The 26121-nt window shown below is 41.0% G+C and overlaps 2 protein-coding genes across 5 annotated transcripts in view; both read right to left on the minus strand.

Moving 5' to 3' along the window:
* Positions 1-1193: 1193 nt before the first annotated feature.
* LOC139371257 (phagosome assembly factor 1) lies at positions 1194-10498 on the minus strand. Of its 2 annotated transcripts, none has more exons than XM_071111530.1 (16): positions 9469-10498; positions 9225-9307; positions 9056-9139; positions 8922-8965; positions 8049-8128; positions 7863-7957; positions 7239-7303; positions 6871-6983; positions 6093-6226; positions 5887-5970; positions 5675-5757; positions 5423-5466; positions 5141-5190; positions 4946-5004; positions 4755-4827; positions 1194-4634 (listed from the first exon to the last, which is right to left on the minus strand). In XM_071111530.1, exons 1-16 carry the CDS (start codon positions 9530-9532, stop codon positions 4545-4547), a joined length of 1245 nt encoding a protein of 414 aa, XP_070967631.1. In that variant the 5' UTR covers positions 9533-10498; the 3' UTR covers positions 1194-4544. The 2 variants fall into 2 exon arrangements, with proteins under 2 accessions (XP_070967631.1, XP_070967621.1); XM_071111520.1 differs by having other exon boundaries at positions 1196-4634; positions 7239-7336.
* A 6001-nt stretch (positions 10499-16499) lies between these two features.
* The window catches only part of LOC139371267 (core-binding factor subunit beta-like), a 46325-nt gene continuing 36703 nt past the window's right edge, over positions 16500-26121 (minus strand). Inside the window, exons 6-7 of one of the 3 annotated variants that reach the window (XM_071111559.1) lie at positions 25762-25809; positions 16500-22912 (exon numbers count right to left, since the gene is read on the minus strand). In XM_071111559.1, the coding sequence (XP_070967660.1) occupies positions 25780-25809 (30 nt within the window). In that variant the 3' untranslated portion in view covers positions 16500-22912; positions 25762-25779. Of the gene's footprint in view, positions 25810-26121 lie in introns of all 3 variants that reach the window. The other 2 variants (XM_071111543.1, XM_071111553.1) reach the window with 2 other exon arrangements.

Consider the following 26121-nt stretch of genomic DNA (forward strand, 5'->3'; position numbering starts at 1 on the left):
CTTTACACTGGCCTTTTTATTGGCACCAGCACAAGGTGCACCTTTTATTTTTATTTTTTTTCACCTTTATATAACCAGGTAGGCTAGTTGAGAACAAGTTCTCATTTGCAACTGCGACCTGGCCAAGATAAGGCATAGCAGTGTGAACAGACAACACAGAGTTACACATGGAGTAAACAATTACCAAGTCAATAACACAGTAGAAAAAAGGGGAGTCTATATACATTGTGTGCAAAAGGCATGAGAAGGTAGGCGAATAATTACAATTATGCAGATTAACACTGGGGTGATAAATGATCAGATGGTCATGTACAGGTAGAGATATTGGTGTGCAAAAGAGCAGAAAAATAAATAAATAAAAACAGTATGGGGATGAGGTAGGTGAAAATGGGTGGGCTATTTACCAACAGACTATGTACAGCTGCAGCGATCGGTTTGCTGCTCAGATAGCAGATGTTTGAAGTTGGTGGGGGAGATAAAAGTCTCCAACTTCAGCGATTTTTGCAATTCGTTCCAGTCACAGGCAGCAGAGAACTGGAACGAAAGGCGGCCAAATGAGGTGTTACCTGTGTAATGATCATGCTGTTTAATCAGCTTCTTGATGTGCCACACCTGTCAGGTGGATGGATTATCTTGGCAAAGGAGAAATGCTCACTAACAGGGGTATAAACAAATTTGTGCACAACATTGTAGAGAAATAAGCTGTTTCTGCATATGGAACATTTCTGGGATCTTATATTTCAGCTCATGAAACATGGGACCAACACTTTACATGTTGCATTTATATTTTTGTTCAGTGTAGTTCCAGAAATCTTTCTTAGAAACTTTCCAACAGAGGTACAGTTTTCATATTCATGAATGTTATGTGCACAGCACCTACTTTTTTAGTTCACAATTAGCTACACTGAAGATGACAATCACCAAGCAACAAACCAAAGCCCAGAGTAAACCCTGAACAGTTGAGTGTGGTGTGCTTTCATTTACAATACTTCTGATAATCAGAATCCTTACATGCTGTTTCTTTTTAAACTTGTTATGTTCAGCTATACCTCCAACTGTAGTCCAAATGCTGTAAGTAGACGACATGCTGTTGATATCAAAATGTAAAGCAATCAGTTAACACTGAAATTGTCCCTGGTGGAAAACATGTGCATGTACTGCTTTTTTGTTCTTTAAAAAGAAAAAAATACAGCTCAAGACTTTTGTCATATTTATTACATCAACATTTTCATATCCTTTTTGTACACACAGTAACAGGATTTTTTTTAAATGAACAAAATTCAGAATGAGCAATTTTATAAAATTCAAATGTTGAGTTTGACAGTAGATTTTATGAGGAGCTCATCTTAATCACAGCATTCCTGCATCATTCAGGAGCATTGTGCAAGCTTTAAGCAGACCGTTCTGATTCACCGTAGCAACAGTTATTGCTTTTTATGACATGCTTGATAATGTTGATCTACATGTTCTTTATTGTACAGAAGTAACGTTATCCAAAATATGACACCAGATTCCAATTCATTTGATTCACATGTTGAATTAAGGATAACTCCCATTTCCAGAACTGGGTTAAATTGACTGAATCCACCTAAAATAACTACTTTGGGGAATGGGGATAAAACATACAATATAAAGGGAGACAATACATAGCATTAATAGAGTATTAAACTCAACTGAAGTTGTTCATTTATAAATTACAGTCATTAATTCAATCCAATGCAAAAATAGGATCAATTGAGAGGAAATAAAACAGGCAAAGCCAACAGCTGAAAAGGAAGCATTCCCTTTCTCCTGGCATTTAAAACAAGATCTATGTCCACCTGAGATTGGGCTAACACAGCCCAGCTCATGCTCAGCAGTAACATTCCAGTAACGTTACCACAACATCAGTTGTGTTGCATTTGTTTGCTCGCTAATATAAATGCAAACTCATCTACAGTGAGTTATATCAGATGCAACAAATGTACCCGGCCGGGATTGCATTGCATTGTATTGGAACACCAACAACCAGTGTGTGTAGCTCAGGTCATGAAGGGTTGGCCGGTGGTGACGGTCAGACTGATGTTAAAACCATAGTCTTGCTATGAGATGTTCAGTGATATACATGTTTCTGTGTCCAGCAACTAGAACAAACCAAAACAATGTATTGTGCAAATCTTCCAATCAGAACACCAGGGGTTGTTGAGATGAGGATTAGCCCTTCATGACTGAGCTCAGGACCTGCACTGTACATCAAGTCTTTATTCTACAGAGGGAAATGATGGCCTATGGGTGACAGTCAGTTGATCATGTTAGCTCATCATGCTCAGTCATACTCAATGCTGTTCAATAGTTTAATTTACAGAAAGAAGTCAAGACAGGCTTGGTGGGAAATGAGGCACAACGTTAACAAAGGATTGTAGCTTTTTTGTTGTTGTATACTACTTGAACAAAGCAAAGGGGTATAATTTTAACAACAACAGCAGTACAGGCTTTTTTCATCGCAACTCATGAAACAAGTCAATGTAACAGAATAAACAATGCCCATGTAATACGCCTGCATCACACGCTGCAAAGATGAGGGCTGGTCTGAGTGGGGCTGACAGGCAAACCAGCCACCTGTGACAGAACAACAACACGAACAATACCTCTGTTCTAGCACCAGTACATGATCAACCCACTATAACAGGGTGACTGACCACACACACACACACACACATCCGGGGGTTCTAAACAGAGTGTACAGGGCTACCTTTCCTATCCATCTTTGTCTCTGATTTATCCTATCTATCTTCAGCATCGGTCTCTAGTACTAATAGTGGTTAAAGCTGAGCTATAGAGATGAAGGACCCATTCAGGCCCAGGGTTAAGGAGCCAGACAGTGTTCTCTCCACTAGGGGGGAGAGACAATAAACAGAATTCCTATGTAATAGAAGTGTCGCGTCTGGCGTGTGCTCTGACCTTAAAACAATTCAGGCCCACATCGTACCATTATCTTAAAATGACAAGCCAAAAGAAAAGGGCACACTATTTACAAATATCGAACACCAGAAGAGACTGCTACACATATAGAAGACATCTTGGTTAGAGTAAAAACTGAACGATAAAAGATCTGCACTAAAAAGCACAAAGCAATTATAAAGAACATATATTCAAGAAGTACTAAGATGAGATCAAGATTATGGTTCTGGGGCCTGCAATAAAAAAAAGTATTGCTTTAGGAGGGAATGTCAGCTCTTCTAGGCAAGAGGTCAAGTTGACAACAAACTAAAATGACAATAACTTAAAACATGCTAAAACATCTTTGGCTAAAATGTTGGCAAATTAACAACAAACAAAAAATAATGAATGACAGCAATGATGAAGTACATCTAAGGGGTTTAGCTGGACTCATTTAGATATCTATTGTGAATAGAAAAAGAGATCAGGGAAATGGATGGAGAAAGGGAGCAATGATGAGAGCGCATGGGGGGGGGGGGGGGGGGGGGTTGTAAAGTGGTAGCAGTGAATGTTGGAGGAGATGGTGTACATCTGGAAGGAAGGAAGCATGGCTTTTCAGGTGACAGAGGAGCAGGAGCCTTTCCTCAGTCATCACTAATGGAAACAAAATACACAATCCGCAGTGGATAGGAGACAAGAATCAAGTAAATATGGTGTATCTTAGTGCAAATGTCAAAACCAATGTTTTTATCGTTCCATGCAAAAACACAAAATAAACTATAAATGTATTTGGTGCTTCACTGCCTTGCAATAGGAGGTGGCTTATGCTGTGGACTTGGTCATGGCATGAGTGTATGAATGTGTGTGTGTGGGCCAGTATGCGTGTGTTTGTTCATGTACCAAGACAGTACCCCTCACAGCATGCAAAGCACTAGGACACTCCAAGGTGTGGCCAGTTTGTGCTTGTAATCTTAAAAATAAAAACTATGTTCATGCAATTGTTTGTTTGTGTGTGCATGCATTGGTTTATGTCGATGTGCATGCATGGTTGTTTCTGTATATGTCTGTGCATGAAATGATGTACGTAATGTGTTAGTGCTGCAGATGAGCCTGCATCCATATGCATGTGTTTTAAAATCGGTAACATGAACATATAGTGGAGAAAGGATTTAAATGGTTTTGGTGTCTGTGGCAGGCTTTTGGTATCTGTTTCTGATGTATGTTAATCATGTATTAAAATGTCAATTTTTAAAAAACTACAGCATGCATGCTGGTGCTCATTTGTGTAAGCAGGTGAGCATTTGTTTCTGCTCACAGGCATACAAATGTACACTGTCAACACATCTAACAAGTGTTCTGATGATGAAGAGCATTGGGACAGAGTCAGTCAGAGGGAGAAGGGATAATGGCTGCCGTAAGGCTCCTAGCAGGACCCTGCATGAGGCGCCCGTCACACAGGGGCAGATGGGTCCAGAGGAGCTTCTAGCGGGCCTCTCTGGTGTGAAGATGGCAGTGGCTGAGACAGAGAGTACACTGCTGATCAGCCCAGGGCTGGTGTGGAGCGGTGGGGAGACAGCCCTCAGGCCGGGTATGGGTTGGGGTCTGGGGCGCCAGTGGGATGCTGTTCAGTGGCCGATGGCCTCGGTTCTAGCCCTGCTGCTGGGTCTGGGGGCTCCGTACAGGGTCACTGAAGCTATGTGGTTGTTCTGCATCACCTGGGATGACAAGTTAGGCACGGTTCAGACACATACCGTACATAGTTTACATACATCCAGGCCTTTGTACTTCTCAATCTAATACAGTCATCACGCGACCCACACACCAAGTGTTCTTACCTCAAAGATCATTCGCTGTAGTCCAAAACAAAATGTAGAGCCAAAGGGATTGGTGTTATTTGCCGAGGATGACCTGTGAAACACGTCGTTTTTTACACCTTTTTGTTAACTGCAGGGCCAGCAGTCAGATGTCCAGTGAAAATGTTTCAACTGACAGAAGTCATGTAAATTATAACCCAGGCATCTCTTACCTGTGGAGCACGACAGGCTTCTCCATGGGGTGTCCAAGCAGCTCCTGAATCTGATCCCACTATGGGAGAAACAACCATAGTCAGTCAGAAGAACACAAACTTCGTCTGAAGTAGCTATAACATTCACCCATAGTTGCTCTTTTCACTACTCTTGAGTGAGCTAGGCAAAGACTGAGCAGTGTAGGCATGTCTGACCTTGCTGTAGGTAGTGAGGGTGCAGTCCTCCCCCTGAGCGGCAGCACCTTCTGAAAGGCAGACAGGGATACGTGAGGAGACAGACAGGGATACGTGAGGAGACAGACAGGGATACGTGAGGAGACAGACAGGGATACGTGAGGAGACAGACAGGGATACGTGAGGAGACAGACAGGGATACGTGAGGAGACAGACAGGGATACGTGAGGAGACAGACAGGGATACGTGAGGAGACAGACAGAGTTCACCAAATACAAAGAAAATGCTGATTAGAAAACTCACCTTTCTTGATGACAAGTGGAATCTTGAAATCGCATCGATGATATCTATTGTTGAGAGAGACAGTTACATGTTACTGAGTGTAGTGAACAGCACTCCTGTTACTAAATTACTTCACCACTAAGGAGTTTAATAGCCTCTTTTGGCTCTACTGGAAATAATTTATTCAAATGGATCATATGTCTGAAAATGGTATACTTCAGCCAAGGACCAATGAGGTGCCAGCTGTCTTAACTGAAGCAGAGAGAGGCTTACATGTTGAAATTGTAATGGCCGGGGAAGTTAGTATGAAGGACAAACTTCTTCACCAGGTGTGTGCTAGAATCAAAGAGTAAGTCCTGGAAAAAAACAAAAAAGGACCAATCAAACAGTGTTAAGAAACAAGCAACATCCTACATTGAGCTTTAATGTCAACATAATTAAGGCAAGCCCTCTCTAACAACCCCCCATGGAACACCAATACCCACCACCCCCAGGGTGAAGTAGTTGAAGAAGTAGTCATTGCATTTGGACGGGACCTGCTTGTGAGGTGACGGAGAGTGGATCTTCATCTGAAACAGGAAACCCAAACATGAAGAGAGCTTGTTTATCAACATAGAGAGGACCATATCAACTGCTGAAAGGAGCAGGTCAAGGGAAAGAAAGAGACAGGAAGCAGAGTAGAGGGCCAAACCTTGTCTTCAGACTTGTAGAATACTTTGTGTGGTGAGCCCAGAGCGCTCAGCACATCCTGACAGGAGTCTCCAAAGTAAATGTTCCTCTCCACGGCACGCACCTTGGCATCAGCCATCACCCCGGGCCCACATCCTGAGGATAGGAAGACCACTCATTACGCAAGCTTAATATGACCTGGTGTTGCAAAACTCTTGGAGCACATCTTCCTCTCAGGTGTTTCATTAGGACTGTATATCATACATCAAACCACAGAGACAAACAAAACAGCTGGTCTAAGGAGACACATCTAAACACTGAGAGATTGATGAGGGCCTATTTTGATAGACCTCCTCCCCATCTAATAACGGGTGTAGTAGGTCATTTGTTTAGCTCAGCCTCCCTAGAGGAGGGGCATGTCAGAGGTGATATATGGTGTCGAGATTAACGGGCTAATGTGTGGACTGAAGAGAGCATGGAATGTGATAGACCTGAGGGACTGACAGGAAAGCATTATATTGTAGCTCCAGACCATGAGGCTCTATTACAGCCATTACAACAGTACTGGAGGAATTCATGAATTAAAGGGAGGAAGAGAAGAGTAGCCTGATCCAATTAGAATTGAGGACTGATTGCGCTACAGGAGGAAAATACCTACTTCCTCCAGTCCCTTCAGTGGCATGTACTCAGGAAGCCTCAAAAGGAATACCAACCTGAACTGATTTAGCTTGAATTCCACAGTTCTGATGGTGTTGTACTCATGGGACACAAGTGGGTTCAAATGTCCCCTTGCTAAGTACCTGCAGTGAGGAGGCGAAGTCTCAGACCAAGTGGCCCCACCCCATCCCTCAGCACATCCACACACTCTGCATAAACGTTGCCAAGGAAACAGGCAAGGGGCATCACTGGGGCCCTGAGGAACGACAGAGTGAGTCATAGTCAGGTCATTACAAATTCATGTTTCTCTCTCAATACTTAATAATAAGTATTTAAATAACTCAAATGCATCAGATTTAAACCTAATCATATTCAAAGGAGATTTACATCTGAGTAAACAAGCTCACCAAACACACAGTATTTCCCCCTTCACCCTATCCTCCATCTCCCCATAAACTTGCTATGCTCAACCATTATTCCAGGTGTGCTTGTGAATACATTGTGTTCTTACTTGGTGTCCTGTAGGTTGTTCCCAGCGGAGATGTACATCCGTTTCACTGTGGCCCCATGTGGAATCTGCAGGGAGGCCAAGCCATGGGCAAAGTTAGGCTGTCAAAGCAAAACAACTGGGAGTAGACTGGTGTGTGCATTTCAACAGCTCATATTCAATACATGGATATACAAGTACTCACATCAAAAGCTTTATAACAACGTATTTTCATAATAAAGACATAGTGAGTCATTTTCGGGGCCAATTTGTTTTGTATTCCAGCATTACCAAATTCTTCAAAACCAAATACTCATGCTGTATTGGTAATGAAGTATGTACATTTGTTTGTTCATTGCCAAAGTGTCGAAAAGAGGTACGGGGGTTCTCATTATCGCGAACAGAAATAATTTTCTAAGGCAAAAAGACTAGTTCTTTAGCTGGTAAACAAGGTCTATGAGGGGTTGTCGGCCAGGAAAAGTAATGCACAGAAAATCAGTGAGGGAAACCAGTAAGGTTTGAACAAGAAGAGCAAGTTATGGAAGACAGTTGCTGTGTAGCAGCTATGTCAAACAGGGTTAACCATAAAGCCAGTCAGAAAAACAGCACACTAGGGATAAATATAGCAGGGTAAGGTAATAGTCTCACCTCATACTTGGGAGCTTCATTCCATGAGTCAAGCTGGAAGGAGAAGGAGAGTCCTCGAAAGTTCAGGTGGAACAGTTGCTCTGCAGCATTGTATACTGGGGTGTGAGGAAAACATGGTCAAACACAACAAGCCTTGCAGCATTACACAGTACTATCAATAAGACAAAAAGTTGTATCTTCCCTTACCTCCAGGGTGTGTGGCGCCAAAGGACTGATCAATCTGCTCTATGGTGGGTGCTATAGCCTGAGTGTTGAAATGTACTCCACTGCAAGACAATGACAATTTAGGCCTAGATACTATAACAGTATATGTAGTAGCACACAATCCCACATCCAACACAAGCTGAACAATTTGCAAAACAAGTTATTCTCATGGACTACAACAAACTATTCCAGTCGGATAAACTGTCAGATACACTACATGACCAAAAGTATGTGGAAACCTGCTCGTCAAACATCTCATTCCAAAATCATGGGCATTAATATGGAGTTGGTCCCCCCTTTGCTGCTATAACAGCGCCCCCTCTTCTGGGAAGGCTTTCCACTAGATGTTGGAACATTGCTGTGGGGACTTGCTTTCCATCAGCCACAAGAGCATTAGTGAGGTCAGGTGATTAGGCTTGCCTCGCAGTCAGTATTCAAACTCATCCCAAAGGTGTTTGATGGGGTTGAGGTCATCAGGGCTCTGTGCAGGCCAGTCAAGTTATTCCACACCGATCTTGACAAACCATTTCTAACAACACTTACAGTTGACCGGGGCAGCTCTAGCAGGGCAGAAATTTGACAAACTGATTGTTGGAAAGGTGGCATCCTATGACGGTGCCAGATCACTGAGTCACTGAGCTCTTCAGTAAGGCCATTCTACTGCCAATGTTTGTATATAGAGATTGCATGGCTGTGTGCTTGATTTTATACACCTGTCAGCAACGGATATGGCTGAAATAGCCAAATCCACTCATTTGAAGGGGTGTCCACATAATTTTGTATATATAGTGAATACATTTGCTATGACAACTCCAGTCACACTGGTATTAGCACAAGGAACTAGAGATCACTCACCAGTATTTCAATTTAACTTTGCTCAAGTCGTATACTTCAATCACCTAAACATGAGTAATGAGAGACTTGATAAGTCAACATAGACAGCCTTATTGTCTGTAGCGCCATGATCAACCAGAACATGTCTCCCTCACCTTCAGTCTCTGGTTACAGGCACCAAACAGCAGTTTAATTCCATCCTGAGTCAGGTTGAGTATGAGGTCATGACTAAGTGGTGTCTAGAAGCACAGAAACATAACATACCATTTCAATGGACAGCCCACACCCTATATCACACACAATAGTAGTTAACTAATCTCTTACTTGTTCACTGTAAAGAACCTGGACATTCTTGATGATGCGGCAGTGTTTCTGTAAAATGGAAATGGCCTGGGCCAATGGCATCCCTGTGACAAGAACATGGACAATATATTAAGAGATTGCTTTTAGTTCTCATTTACAAATGACAAACAAACATTAAAAACAACTTACTGGGAAAACATGCATGTTAGTTGAGGTGTGTGGTAGGTTGAAGAAATACCCAATAGTCTCTCCAGGAGTCACTTACCTAACGCGAATTCCCATTGTTCATTTCCTAAAGATCTTTCAGGAACAACTTCCAGATCCAGCATTGGCAAGTAGGGAGAAGGATTTTCAACAAGGTTCTCTGCCTGAACTGGACCTTTCTTTAATACTAAACGGCCTAATCCTCTTCTTAAACACTCCTATTGTTTCTATACAACATTAAGTTAACACAATAAATACTTAATTCATAAACAATACGGCTTTACATAAAACACCATGAAATATATTGACAGCGGGACAAATGGTACGTTCTCAGAGACCAAGACACAAAATATTTAGCGACGAGCGATTACTGTTAGCATATGAAGTGATCCTTGCTGACAAGTAGCTAGCGTACAGGAATTGCGCAACCAACTTGCTACGTTACACACAAAGCCAACTGAGACTTAGGTTGGTGGCTGACATGTACGTTAGCTAGTTCTACCAACAGGTCGCAGATGAGCTGACTGACTGAGTGATGCGCAAATGACGACCACACAACAACTAGCCTGAAGTCTTTCCACACTCGTCACTATCTAAAGATCTCAGCTGTCTCGCTTATGATCAGACTATACAGGACAACTCAGCGGCTTGACAACAATTGTCGGTAACTTGTAGTTATGCTAGCTAGCTATCGTTAACATTATTTAGCTCCCCTGTAACGTTATTGTAATCGATATTCACTCACAATTATAAACAAATATAAAACGATCTTCAAAAAGACGAAACCAAACACTGCAGCTTTGTCTGGCACAACATAAACAAAGAACGTCTCAAAGCGTTGACTAACGTCAGCTACGTTGCTATTTTCTTCATTATCAAAAACTCAATAGCTATACAGGCAGCTATGAATTGAAATTACAACCGTGTCACTTAGCTAATATTCAAAGTCCACCGAATTCCTTTTATCGCTTGATGTGTCTTTATAATGAATTGAAGAGAAGGACTAAAAACTCTCCACAAACAACAGCAACTTCCATCAAAACACCTCCAGTATCAGCTGATTATTCAACTTCCTGTGCATCGCGAAGAAACACCCACTTCCTGGTCAGCTGACCAAATGGGAGGTTCTGCCGAATTTTGTTCAACATACACTACATGACCAAAAGTATGTGGACACCTGTTCGTCTAACATCGGTATTAAGGAGTTGGTCGCACCTTTGCTGCTATAACAGCCTCCACTCTTCTGGGAAGTCTTTCCACTAGAAGTCGGAACATTTCTCCTGGAACTTTTTAATTTTTTGTATTTAAATAGGACAAGTTCTTATTTACAATGACGGCCTACCCCGGACGACGCTGGGCCAATTGTGCGCTGCCCTATGGGACATCACGCCCGGATGTGATTCCGGCCTGCATTCAGACCTGGTACTGCAGTGACTCCTCTTGTACTGAGATGCAGTGTCTTTGACCACTGCGCCACTCGGGAGCCCAAATGCTTCCATTCAGCCACAAGAGCATTAGTGAGGTCGGGCACTGACGTAGGGCGATTACGCAGTCGACGTTCCAATTCATCCCAAAGGTGTTCGATGAGGCTGAGGTCAGGGCCCTGTGCAGGTCAGTCAAGTTCTTTCACACTGATCTTGACAAACCATTCATGTATGGACCTCGCTTTGGGCACTGGGGCATTGACTTGCACGGGGACCATTCTCAAACTGTTGCCACAAAGTTGGAAGCACAGAATCTTCTAGAATGTCATTGTATGCTATAGCGTTAAGATTTCCCTTCACTGGAACTAAGCTGCCTGAACCATGAAAAACAGCCCCAGACCATTATTCCTCCACTACCAAACTTTACAGTTGGCACTATGTATTGGGGCAGGTAGCATTCTCCTGGCATCCACCAAACTCAGATTCATCCGTCGGCCTGCCAGATGGTGAAGCTTGATTTATCACTCCAGAGATGGCGTTTCCACTGCTCCAGAGTCCAATGGCGGCAAGCTTTACACCACTCCAGACGTTGCTTGACATCGCGTATAATCTTAGGCTTATGTGCAGCTGCTCGGCCTTGAAAACCCATTTCATGAAACACCCGAAAAACAGTTATTGTGCTGAAGTTGCTTCCAGAGGCAGTTTGGAACTCGGTAGTGAGTATTGCAACCGAGGACAGACGTTTTTTATGCTCCATGCTCTTCAGCACTCTGCGGTCCCATTCTGTGACCTTATGTGGCCTACCACTTTGCGGCTGAGCCGTTGTTGATCCAATTCACAATAACAGTACTTACAGTTGACCGGGTCAGCTCTAGTAAGGCAGAAATTTGATGAACTGACTTGTTTTCCAGCATCCTATGACGGTGCCACATTGAAAGTCACTGAGCTTTTCAGTAATGGCCATTCTACTGCCAATGTTTTGTATATGGAGATTGCATGGTTGTGTGCTAGATTTTATATATCTGTCAGCAACAGGTATGCTGAAAAAGCCAAATCCACTCATTTGAAGGGGTGTACACATACTTTTGTAAATACAGAACATACATATATATATATATATATATATATATATATATATATATATATATATATATACACACACACCTGTTGCTGACAGTATATATATATATATATATATACACACAGTACCAGTCAAAAGTTTGGACACACCGACTCAAAGGTTTTTCTTTATTTTTACTATTTTCTACATTGTAGAATAATAGTGAAGACATCAAAACTATGAAACAGCACATATGGAATCATGTAGTAACCAAAAAAGTGTTAAACAAATCAACATATATTTTAGATTTTAGATTCTTCAAAGTATCACCCTTTGCCTTGATGACAGCTTTGCACACTCTTGGCATTCTCTCAACCAGCTTCACATGGAATGCTTTTCCAACTGTCTTGAAGGAGTTCTAACATATGCTGAGCACTTGTTGGCTGCTTTTCCATCACTTTGTGGTCCCACTCATCCAAAACCATCTCAATTGGGTTGAAGTCGGGTGATTGTGGAGGCCAGGTCTTCTGATGCAGCACTCCATCTCTCTCCTTCTTGGTCAAATAGCCTTTACGCAGCCTGGAGGTGTGTTATGTCATTGTCCTGTTGAAAAACAAATGATAGTCCCACTAAGTGTGCAAACCATATTGGATGGAGCATTGCTGCAGAATGCTGTGGTAACCATCCTGGTTAAGTGTGCCTTGAATTATAAATAAATCACAGACAGTGTCACCAGCAAAGCACCCCCACACCATTACACCTCCTCCTCCATGCTTCACTGTGGGAACCACACATGCAGAGATCATCTGTTCACCTACTCTGCATCTCACAAAGACACGGCGGTTGGAATCAGAAATCTCAAATTTGGACTCATCAGACCAAAGGACAGATTTCCACTGGTCTAATGTCCATTGCTCGTGTTTCTTGCCCAAGCAAGTCTCTTCTTCTTATTGGTGTTCTTTAGTTGTGGTTTCTTTGCAGCAATTCAACAATGAAGGCCTGATTCACACAGTCTCCTCTGAACAGTTGATGTTGAGATGTGTCTGTTACTTGAACTCTGTGAAGCATTTATTTGGGCTGCAATTTCTGAGGCTCTAATGAACTTATGAACATATCCTCTGCAACAGAGATAATTCTGGGTCATCCTTTCCTGTGGCTGACCACATGAGAGCCAGTTTCATCATAGCGCTTGATGGTTTTTGCGACTGCACTTGAAGAAACTTTCAAAGTTCTTGAAATGTTCCGTATTGACTGACTTTCATGTCTTAAAGTAATGATGGACTGTTGTTTCTCTGTTCTTGCCATAATATGGACTTGGTCTTTTACCAAATAGGGCTATCTTCTGTATACCACCCCTACCTTGACACAGCACAACTGATTGGCTCAAACGCATTAAGAAGGAAAGAAATTCCACAAATTAACTTTTAAGAAGGCACACCTGTTAATTGAAATGCATTCAAGGTAACTACCTCATAAAAGTGGTTGAGAGAATGCCAAGAGTGTGCAAAGCTGTCTTCAAGGCAAAGGGTGGCTACTTTGAAGAATCTCAAATCTCAAATATATTTTTGGTTACTACATAATTCCATTATTCATACAGTGTAGAAAATAGTAAAAATAAAGAAAAAAAGTTGAATTTTATTTATTTTATTTTATTTCACCTTTATTTAACCGTGTAGGCTAGTTGAGAACAAGTTCTCATTTGCAACTGTGACCTGGCCAAGATAATGCAAAGCAGTGTGACACAGACAACAACACAGAATTACACATGGAGTAAACAATAAACAAGCCAATAACACAAACAAGTCAATGACACAGTAGAGAAAAGAAAGTCTATATACAGTGTGTGCAAAAGGCATGAGGAGGTAGGCAATAAATAGGCCATAGGAGCAAATAATTACAATTTAGCAGATTACCACTGGAGTGATATATGAGCAGATGATGATGTGCAAGTAGAGATACTGATGTGCAAAAGAGCAGTAAAGTAAATAAAATAAAAACAGTATGGGGATGAGGTAGGTAGATTGGGTGGGCTATTTACAGATGGACTATGTACAGCTGCAGTGATCGGTTAGCTGCTCAGATAGTTGATGTTTAAAGTTGGTGAGGGAAATTTAAGTCTCCAACTTCAGCGATTTTTGCAATTCGTTCCAGTCACTGGCAGCAGAGAACTGGAAGGAAAGGAGGCCACATGTGTTGGCTTTGGGGATGATCAGTGAGATATACCTGCTGGAACGTGTGCTACGGGTGGGTGTTGTTATCGTGACCAGTGAACTGAGATAAGGCGGAGCTTTACCTAGCATAGACTTATAGATGACCTGGAGCCAGTGGGTCTGGCGACGAATATGTAGCGAGGGCCAGCCGACTAGAGCATACAGGTTGCAGTGGTGGGTGGTATAAGGTGATTTGGTAACAAAACGGATGGCACTGTGATAGACTGCATCCAGTTTGCTGAGTAGAGTGTTGGAAGCTTTTTTGTAGATTACATCGCCGAAGTCGAGGATCGGTAGGATAGTCAGTTTTACTAGGGTAAGTTTGGCGGCGTGAGTGAAGGAGGCTTTGTTGTGAAATAGAAAGCCGATTCTAGATTTGATTTTGGATTGGAGATGTTTAATATGAGTAGAGATACTGGTGTGCAAAAGAGCACTAGAGTAAATAAAATAATAACAGTATAGGGGTGAGGTAGGTAGATTGGGTGATTTGCAAATAAATGTATAACATTTTTACCATGCGTTTTTCTGGATTTTTTAAAATGTCATTTTGTCTCTCACTGTTCAAATAAACCTACCATTAAAATTATAGACTGATCATTTCTTTGTCAGTGGGCAAACGTACGAAATCAGCAGGGGATCAAATACTTTTTTCCCTCACTGTCTTCTTTATTCAAATAAAAAATCACATTTATTCCATTTTCCATGTGGTCTATATTAAAGGGAACTTCATTTAATATAATAGTCTTTTCAAATGCAATATTGGTGCACAATTTCAACTTAAAATATCAAAGAGACACAAAAGGTAATCTCCAGTTCTGTTTACCAACTCATGTGTTTACACACTTCAGAGTCTTGTGACTGAATGATGCAATACTTGTTCTGAGCACACATAGAACTGGCTAGACCAGAGACTAGCAACTTGTTGAGCACAGTAACTATTCATAGGACCATCAAATAATTTCCTTCCACAAGCTTCCCACAATAAGTTGGGTGAATTTTGGCCTATTCCTCCTGACAGAGCTGGTGTAACTGAGTCAGGTTTGTAGGCCTCCTTGCTCGCACACGGTTTTTCAGTTCTGCCCACAAATTTTCTATAGGATTGAGGTCAGGGCTTTGTGATGGCCACTCCAATACCTTGACTTTGTTGTCCTTAAGCCATTATGCCACAACTTTGGAAGTATGCTTGGGGTCATTGTCCATTTGGAAGACCCATTTGCGAACAAGCTTTAACTTTCTGACTGATGTCTTGAGATGTTGCTTCAATATATCCACATACTTGTCTTTCCTCATGATGCCATCTATTTTGTGAAGTCCCCCAGTCCCTCCTGCAGCAAAGCACCCCCACAACAGGATGCTGTCACCCCTGTGCTTCACGGTTGGGATGGTGTTCTTCGGCTTGCAAGCATCCCCCTTTTCCTTCCAAACATAACAATGGTCATTATGGCCAAACAGTTCTATTTCATCAGACCAGAGGACATTTTTCCAAAAAGTACGATATTTGTCCCCATGTGCAGTTGCAAACCATAGTCTGTCTTTTTTATGGCGTGTTGGTAGCAGTTGCTTCTTCCTTGCTGAGTGGCCTTTCAGGATATGTCGATATAGGACTCGTTTTACTGTGGATATAGATACTTTTGTACCCGTTTCCTCCAGCATCTTCACAAGGTCTTTTGCTGTTGTTCTGGGATTGATTTGCACTTTTCGCACCAAAGTACGTTCATCTCTAGGAGACAGAACGCATCTCCTTCCTGAGCGGTATAACGGCTGCATGGTCCCATGGTGTTTATACTTGCGTACTATTGTTTGTACAGATGAACGTGGTACCGTCAGGTGTTTGGACATTGCTCCCAAGGATGAACCAGACTTGTGGAGGTCTACAATCTTTTTTTTTAGGTCCTGGCTGATTTCTTTTGATTTTCCCACAATGTCAAGCAAAGAGGCACTGAGTTTGAAGGTAGGCCTTGAAATACATCCACAGGTACATCTCCAATTGACTCAAATTATGTCAATTGGCCTATCAGAAGCTTCTAAAGCCATGACATAATTTCTGGAATTTTCCAAGCTGTTTAAAGGCACAGTTAACTTAGTGTATGTTAACTTCAGACCCACTGGAATTGTGACACAGTGAATTTTAAAGTGAGTTAATCTGTCTGTAAACAATTGTTGGAAAAATTACTTGTGTCAGATGTCCTAACCAACTTGCCCAAACTATAGTTTGTTAACAAGACATTTGTGGAGTGGTTGAAAATCAAGTTTTAATGACTCCAACCTAAGTGTATGTAAACTTCCAACTTCAACTGTACAATACCAATCAAAAGTGTGCGCTATAGACAGTTTTAAAGTCAGTAATAAATGACTGTTATTGGTAAGAGTGATTCTTAAAAAGGCAGAAGACCAAGTACAACGATTGTTACAAATTTATTAAGAAACATGTTAAATTCAACATTTCATATTTAAGTTTCCCCTTAACAAAACAAGCCATACAAGCTAAACCATAAAACAGAGAGAAAGAAACCTAAATTATTCAGTAAAATGTTAAAAGATAGGCCATTAAACACAGAAATACACAGTTCTTCATTGCGTAACCTGAACAAAACAAAGGTCAACCTGTATCAATAACTTAAAACAAATAATAAAATAAACAATTTATAAAAAATAACTAGGACAGTCTCTGGTGTTATTGCCAGCATTAATGCCAGCATTAAAGTGACGGGAGAAGCTCAGACAGGGGTACCAGCTAGCTGGGGCTCTGGGGAGTAGGCCTACACATGAAGGGAGAGACGAGAGGAGGGCCTGTTCTCCAGGGATTGTAATCACTTATGTTGGAAATCTAGGCTGGGACACCATCACTAGGTAGGGTATATCATAACTCCAGTGTTTTGGACATTCCTGACCTCATGCACACAGATCACACCATTTACAGATGTAGGATCTTAATTTGATCGCCCTGTTGCAGGATAACTTTCCTGCAATGCACAACATTTAAAACGTGTTGTGTATTTGAGATGTATTTCCCTTAAGAAACATTTATCAACCCTTACAAAAATGTCCATTCATTAAAATCCACATAGTAATTCACATTTCCTGTTGCTGCAGGATAATTTTCCTGCTGTAGCAAACTGGTTCAAATGATGATCCTACATCTGTAACAAACATTTAAATGAAATAAAGATTCACAAAATCGTGGAGTAAAAAATACCCAAGATTTCTATTTGTTTTTGGTTGCTGCTGGAGGTAGGCCAGTTAGTTTCTGAGTGTCCAACATGTTTTGTACACTGACACTTTAATCAGGTAATCTCTACACTGGAGTAGATATCAAACAAACCACTTGAAATAGAGCTCCCAGAATATTGTGAAATACTGTACACATTGTTTAAACATCACAAAGGTCTATGGAAGATAACGTAAACATGTTCGTTCCTGTTACCCACATTGGTATGCTACCTTGAGATGACTGACTGTGTAAATCTTTGATACACTAAAGCAACAAGGCCTTACACATTGTTTTTATGAGATGTAAATGAATGGCATCATTAGTGGGATGTGAAACATTATGCAAATATGTGTTCTAGAAGTATTTGAGATAAAAACATAAGAACCTAACTCAAGGAAATACAATCCCATGCAGTATGAAATTAGAACTTGCTTTGATAGCAAAGTGTGACAACCCACTGCCTCTCCCTCTGTCCACCTAAACCCCATTATTTCTGACCTGCACAACAACATCTTACAACTTGCTGTCTAACGTTTGTCCCTTTACAAAACATAGGCTTCTTCCTCCACCTTTCCTCTTTCTTCAAATGAAAGCAAATTAACTTTGAATAAAATACTGAGCTGATGCATTAGAAATGAATGGAAGAATACCACAGGTTCATCACTGCTGCTAGACTTGACCATAGAGCTCTCCTTTAATTTCATATGCAGTTTATTGAGCCCCAGACTGACTCTTGGTCTATTTCATCCCAATATTTCATGACTGGTTGAAACAGTGCTGGATTGCAATCAATGATTTTTATAAACCCTGGATTGCTGATTCTATGTATTGGCTATTGAGAGCATTTGAAGCCACCGGTCAACCATATTGGCACTACCCAGTAGGAGCAGTCCTCCATAGATGTGTTAAAGGAGTCAATGGAATGCAGACGTTCCATATGCCAGATTGGCGCACAGTCAACAAATCTGATCTAACAAAGTGAGTATTCATCAAATCCGTCATTATATACGTATTGTAGCAGGTACACAATGTCGTTTCTTAAATCCAATTTGGATATATTTGTCTGTAGAAGTTGACCCTTTTCAGGTTTAGAAGATGTGACTGCTATATGCTAACTCCTGTTCGTATAAGCTGGTGAGCATAGCTAGCATACAGAAATATAGCTAGCATACAGAACTATAGCTAGCATACAGAACTATAGCTAGCATACAGAACTATAGCTAGCATACAGAACTATAGCTAGCATACAGAACTATAGCTAGCATACAGAACTATAGCGAGCATACAGAACTATAGCTAGCATACAGAAATATAGCTAGCATACAGAACTATTGCTAGCATACAGAAATATAGCTAGCATATAGAACTATAGCTAGCATACAGAACTATAGCTAGCATACAGAACTATAGCTAGCATACAGAACTATAGCTAGCATACATAAATATAGCTAGCATACAGAACTATAGCTAGCATACAGAAATATAGCTAGCATACAGAAATATAGCTAGCATACAGAACTATAGCTAGCATACAGAACTATAGCGAGCATACATAAATATAGCTAGCATACATAAATATAGCTAGCATACAGAACTATAGCTAGCATACATAAATATAGCTAGCATACAGAAATATAGCTAGCATACAGAACTATAGCTAGCATACAGAACTATAGCTAGCATACATAAATATAGCTAGCATACAGAAATATAGCTAGCATACAGAACTATAGCTAGAATACAGAACTATAGCTAGAATACAGAAATATAGCTAGCATACAGAAATATAGCTAGCATACAGAAATATAGCTAGCATACAGAACTATAGCTAGAATACAGAACTATAGCTAGAATACAGAAATATAGCTAGCATACAGAAATATAGCTAGCATACAGAAATATAGCTAGCATACAGAAATATAGCTAGCATACAGAACTATAGCTAGCGTACAGAAATATAGCTAGCATACAGAACTATAGCTAGCATACAGAAATATAGCTAGCATACAGAAATCGTTGGTGGTAGTCAAATTCGTTTTTAACTGTAATGCAATTTATTGGTAAAGATGACATGAACATGTGTTGGGGTTGACATCCATAAAAGCGTTATACTGCGATTTTCACCTCAACATAGTGTGAAATACACATATAAACAATAGCCTAAGGCTCTTTTTCCCCCTTGGCCCTTTCCCCCACACGTTTCCATGGCAATTCCATTGTTTTGGTCAAGTTCGATTGACCTCTTTACCGTATCTATAGGAATGAATTATTCTACAGTATTTGTTGTAGTGGGGACAGTAACATTAGTACACTCTAAAAAAAAAGTTTTTAGAGATTATTCATTTTATTTTTTTTTTAAACTCGCATATAATTTAAAAGTATGCGTTAATGTGTCTGTAATAGAATAAATGTGTCAAAAACAAATGTAGGCATTAATAAATGAATTTCTATACCTTCCTAAATCTTTTACAACGGAGAAGGAGTACCAAGATGGCTGCATGGTGGCTTCAATACAGCACCCCGTGTTAGCCATTCAGGGTTTACACACATCATTTATTGCAATAGAGAGTCTTCAATCTCTTTAAAGATGTTGCTCTCTCTAATCCCCAGTACAGACAAATTCAGGTGAATAAACTGTTAAAAGTGTATTCCTGTAAAGAGGAAGAAACACTGACAACAGCACAATAGTTTATGAAACTCAAAGATATTCAGATTACCTGAAACATACCAAACAAAACTGGAGGGTAAGTTAGTGAGATAATGTTGCTGTGTCCTTGCATAATTTTCAGGGAGATAGATTCCAGAGCTGGATCAAAATGTGCGACAAACCTCTGGAATGAAGCCGCAATGGATCAAAAAAAGAGAAAGTTACTGCTTAGACGTTACAAACTCTGATCTGGATGAAATGTGAAATAAAGAGAATAATAAAAAAAAACTATGCAGAGGAGAAAGCCTCTTTGCCTCGACTTCCAAAGAGCGAGCTCAGAGACACTGACCTCATTGTGCGCTATGTGCTGCTAGAGTCATGTTCAAAGACTGTTAAAATATGCTGCTAACATGGAGGAGACAGGAAGACAGAAAGCGCTGAGGTTGATAGACCTTCCTCATCCGGCAAATCAACAGTCTCTTTGAAAAAGTAACTTTTCTTGAACACAACTTTACATATTCTACTGATATCCCTTACAATAGCATAAAGACATACAAATACAGTATTTATATATAGAGAAAAGAAATAAAAAAAGTAAACATCATGACTTTCACACAAAACATGAATAAAATAATAAAAAATACAATTTCATTAAAATAGTGCTATAATATGATAAATTATAGCTGTTAAGCAATCTTTTATAGTCCTTTATAAATACAAAATAAATAGGTGATTGATTGGTAACTATTTGTACTTGAAGGTGCTATCTGGAACATAAAAGGGTTATTTCGGCTGTCCCCATAGGAGAACCCTTTTTTAAACCCTTTCTGGAACTAGATAGAACCCTTTTTGGTTCCAGGTAGAACCCTTCCCACAGAGGGTTCTACATGAAATCAAAAATGGTTCTTCTATCTGGAACCAAAAAAGGCCTATTTCCAAACTATAGTTGCTACATTCATTTTTGGACATATAAACTATTTGGCCAAAAGTATGTGGACACCCCTTCATATTAGTGGATGTGCAATCTTCATAGACAAACATTGGTAATAGAATGGCCCGTACTGAAGAGCTCAGTGACTTTCAACATGGAACTGTCATAGGATGCCAACTTCCCAACAAGTCAGTTCGTAAAATTTCTAAAGCTGCCCCGGTCAACTGCAAGTGCTGTTATTGTGAAGTGGAAACTTCTAGGAGCAACAACGGCTCAGGCACGAAGTGGTAGGCCACACAAGCTCACAGAACGGGACCAGCGAGTGCTGAATCACACGTCACCATCTGGCAGTCCGAAGGACAAATCTGGGTTTGGTGGATGCCAGGAGAACGCTACCTTCCCAAATGAATAGTGCCAGGAATAATGGTCTGGGGCTGTTTTTCATGGTTCGGGCTAGGCCCCTTAGTTCCAGTGAAGGGAAACCTTAACACTACAGCGTACAATGACATTCTAGACGATTCTGTGCTTCTAACTTTGTGGCAACAGTTTGTGGAAGGCCCTTATCTGTTTCAGCATGATAATGCCCTCGTGCACAAAGCGAGGTCCATATAGAAATGGCTTGTTGAGATCGGTGTGGAAGAACTTGACTGGCCTGCACAGAGGCCTGACCTCAACCCCATCGAACACCTTTGGGATGAATTAGAACGCCGACTGCGAGCCAGGCCTAATCGCCCAATATCAGTGCCCGACCTCACTAATGCTTTTGTGGCTGAGTGGAAACGAAGTCCCCGCAGCAATGTTCCAACATCTAGTGGAAAGCCTTCCCAGAAGAGTGGAGATTGTTATAGCAGCAAAGGGGGGACCAACTCCATATTAATGCCCATGATGTTGGAATGAGATGTTTGATAAGAAGGTGTCCACATACTTTTTGTCATGTAGTGAAAATTAATGATACATACCCATTGATTCTTGAAGAATGTAATTTATAAATGCCTCATAAGCTTAGTTCAACTGTCTTGCCGCATCAGAACCCAAAATATAACCCACTGGGCACAGATGTCAATTCAAAGTTTATTCTACGTTGGTTCAACGTAATTTAATTGAATTATGTTGAAACAACATTGATTTAATCAGTGTGTGCCCAGTGGGAAGCTTGTTTTACTCCAATGTTTCGAAACAAAATAAATGTAAACAAAGACTATACAGCCTCAAAACATGGTTAAAACTATAATTTTGATATTATGGATAGTCAGTCCTTGCATCCATAGCTCTGTCTATGAATTTGAGAGTGGTTACATTTCTCTAGCCCCATCCCTCAGCTTTTTACCCAAACAGGGGCAGGGTGGATGCTTTGTTATTGCTTCAGCTTCTGATTGTAATTATCAATAGATTAGAATTTAGCGTGAATTACATTTATGCTCAGTGCTCCTCAGGTTGCTACCTGATTTGAAACTCACTTTATGGGAAACAATAAGGAAGATGGAAGATATTTGGAATTATTAGAAATGTAACAATTTAGGAAGAATATGTAATTATTTAATAACAAATGTGTTCCATTTAATCACCCAGTAATTTCCTATTTATAAAGCATTGTAAAAGAAAGTGCTGCCGAAATAGCTTGCATAGAGGGACAAAAGAAAACATAGGTAGGCAGGTGCTCCATGCATACAGAAGGCAATGTGGGTACTAAACTGAATGTATCAGATAGTGCAAAACCCCCCCGAAGACAAGGAGGTTTGGGTCGATCCTCTTACACCACACTTAAAAATGGACACCCACCTCACCCAGTCCCTTCTTAAAATTAAAAAGGGCCCCACCCCCACCCACCCCCAAATCCCTAGCAATGTGGACTTTGGTCTCTCCAGTTAACAGCTTGGTGACAGGGTGTGAGACTGGCCTAGTACGATGGACAGGTCACCTTGACCCCACCCCCCTGCGTCTCTCTGGCCTCTAGCGCATCTTGTGATCATCAGAGTTGTTGCCCATGTTGGTGCCAGGGCTGAGGTCCTGCTGTCGCCTGGGCTGTTGGCACAGGGAGAGAGAGATGGAGGGAGGGGCAGATTTAATATAGCACACAATATCATGAGTGTGTGTGTGTGTAATGTGTTGAGAATGGCCTTAGATGGGGCAAAAGTGAGTGCAGTATATGTCATACAGTATATTCAGCAGAGGGCACCAGAGAGCTTCCAGCTGAGGCTAAAAATGGATTTTCTTTTTTGGGCCGAATAGCAGACAGTCATTAGTCGTCGGGGAAGTCTTCAACATAACATGCTTTAAAAATAAAAAATGACTCGTCTGCCTGTCACAGATACATATGTTTATGTGTCTGCGTCTACATCTCTCCCAACATAGATATCTGTGAAACAGAAGGACAGACAGGCAGACAGACAGGCAGACAGAGGGAGAAAGCAGACGCTGGTCTCTCAGCTGAAATGGCATGTAGTCGTCATCCAAATGACTCACCATAATAGCTCCTTCTAACCCTGGTTCAGTCTACTACTTTAATCCTAAATGAGACACTGATGCTCATCCATTTTTCCACTTCAGAATCATAAATGTAAATAGAGTGTCTTCAAAACAATTAATAGCCCTATAGTTAAATATAAATAATTTAAGAAGATTTTGATGAACTTAACAAGATTTTATGAACTGGCCGATCAAAGTTTTACTCAGTAGTTGCAGAGTTATTTTGACAACAACAACACACATATGCATGGACACACACACAAACACACATACACACGAATGCTTCTGCCTTAGTTATCACTCATATTCACCCAGATTACAAACGGAAGGCGTCAGAGCTGTCCTTGAGTCAGTGAGCCAAATACACCAGTTACGGTTTGGTAATAGTTGAAGAAAAAACTATGTCTCAGGCCACACACCATGCAATGTGAACAGGACCAACCTCCAAGACAAGCAGAGTTAAGGAGTACTATAAAGAAACATCAGGAAGTATTCAACTTTTATATGTAATAATATACTGTGTGAAGTGCAGCAACTACTCTACAGACAAAATATGATTATTTTGAGGAGAAGCGTTACAGTAAAGCCTCAGCCCTGAGTGGAGTGCTGTCATAGTTACAGGGGGAGTGGGGATGGCTGGAGAGGAGAGGACAAGCACAGTGATCGATCATTGAGCCAGCCGGCAGAGCGCTAGCCTGTACCACAAGTCAATAGAGCTGAGATTAGGCAGGGCAGACAGGAATCCTAATAAAAATCAATACTAATGCTATATTAATACTTTTACTGGCAGCACATCATTCATCCTCTAACTCCACCAGCAGAATGGGGCCTAATGAACACTGGACCATTTCTTCTGCATCCATCTTATCTTCATCAATCATCTAGATGGCCATCACTGTCCTGTCCTGAATCGCTCTCACACGCACATGCGCACGCATGCACACACACAGGAAAAACATAAAACCTGGACAATATTAATTATATATATTCATCATACAGTGATCAGAACAAGTACAGGCCACACAGCAGAGGAATTAACCATATGCTGTACTTAGACATACATTCTCAAGAGCTGACACTGACATCCCTGCTAGAGAAGAGCTGTGATTTCTGAACTAAATGACAGGTTTCTAAACCTTTAAGAGGCCTCCCAGCTACCACTGATGGCAGACTGTCATTGTGCTGTTGGCCTTGAGTTATAGTGGACTGAGTAGAAGTTCAGACCACAGAAATGCAACGGCTGAATGTACTCAAGGGCCAGGCGCCCATATCACATAAAAACAGGGTCCTGATGTCCAAATGCAAATCTTTATCTAAAATAAAACCAACAATAGCATCTATCTCCTTCCCTGAGATGACAGCAGAGCAAGGGGATTCACTAATTAAAGAAATCGCTAAATGCTACAGTCCAATCAGAAAATGTTGGATCACAGCAGTTTATGAGACGACATACTGTAACTTGGAATTTTTTAAAAACCATTTAAATGTAATGAAAATGATTAGGGGGTTTCATGTTTCCACCACAGTCAGTATTTGAGAATGAAACACATGGAAAGTCTTCCGTTAGAATACAGGATATGTCATACGTTGACGACGTGCACACCTTCCACACACGGTTCTGTTTGAGACTATCTCCTCCAGGCTCGATGTCAGTAGAGAAAATAATGATATGTTATTTTTCTTTGACCAATACATAACATCTCCATAAAGAGCATTGCCTTATAGATTTTCAGAAGAAAAGAGACAATTCTTCCTGAGGGAGCTGGAAGGTATGTTTCTGAGGTAAGAAATACTAGATGTGAACATGAAAGCCCTGTTTCAGATCTCCCTCCCTCCCTCTCCCTCATCATGTGCTGCCAAGCTGTGGCAGATATGTCCCAGCAGGCCTTGCAGCGTACTCCTCCGGCAGCAGGGTGTGGTGGGTGGTGTGTGTGTGGAGGTCTGTTCTCCATTAGGCACTGGGGGAAAGTGTGTGTGGGGGGTCTGCCTTCCAGTCTTCCAGCTTATACCCTGGTAGGATGTCCTGACCTGCACACGTCCCACTATCATAAAATGCATAAAAAAATCCATAAAGCATATTCATATGACTGACCCTGAGACAGTTTATGGGGTTGAGAGGGAAGGAACCCACATTATCACTAAGCATTCATTACACAGTGTGTTAACTCAACAGATACAGTTCATATGTAACTTTCTTTCTCTCTTTCTGTCATTCACTCATTCTCTCCCTCTCTGCACATGCAGGCACTAAAACAGGCAGACTCAGATACTTCAAATTGTTCACATACATGCACATGCTCTCGTGTTGATTCACAAACACACTCACACAGACACCACACACACACACACACACACACAGGGTTTAGTGCATGACAGAGGGACATTGAAAAGCAAAGAAGACAGACCCTGGTCCTTGAATGCCATCAGTCCCAGATTTTTGATGCCACAGGGTCCTAAAAAAACACAATTTGGTTTTCATCTTAGAGGGGTTGCATTTAGGGTCTGTGTGTTCTAATCATGAATAAACTCTTCATGCACTAAACCTACATACCATAAAAATGCTTCAAGATGAAATACACACACACACACACACACACACACACACACACACACACACCCCCTCTCAGACAAACACACAATGAGTTCTTGATTGTGTTAATGGTAAATATAAAAAACTAAATGGGTTATTCACACAATAAGAGTTCGCATGGTAACAAACACACAGGGGACACAACCAATCATCATATTCCAACAATACTTCTTAG

Source organism: Oncorhynchus clarkii, chromosome 2, assembly GCF_045791955.1.
Source record: "Oncorhynchus clarkii lewisi isolate Uvic-CL-2024 chromosome 2, UVic_Ocla_1.0, whole genome shotgun sequence".
In the NCBI taxonomy this organism is placed as follows: Eukaryota; Metazoa; Chordata; class Actinopteri; order Salmoniformes; family Salmonidae; genus Oncorhynchus; species Oncorhynchus clarkii.

Coding starts and splice junctions, on each gene's coding strand:
- LOC139371257 (XM_071111520.1), bottom strand. CDS start 9,532: ATGCTGGATCTGGAAGTTGTTCCTGAAAGATCTTTAGGAAATGAACAA. Junction 5,971..6,092: donor TCTACAAGTCTGAAGACAAG/GTTTGGCCCTCT, acceptor TTCCTGTTTCAG/ATGAAGATCCACTCTCCGTC. Junction 5,758..5,886: donor ACTACTTCACCCTGGGGGTG/GTGGGTATTGGT, acceptor GTTTTTTTCCAG/GACTTACTCTTTGATTCTAG.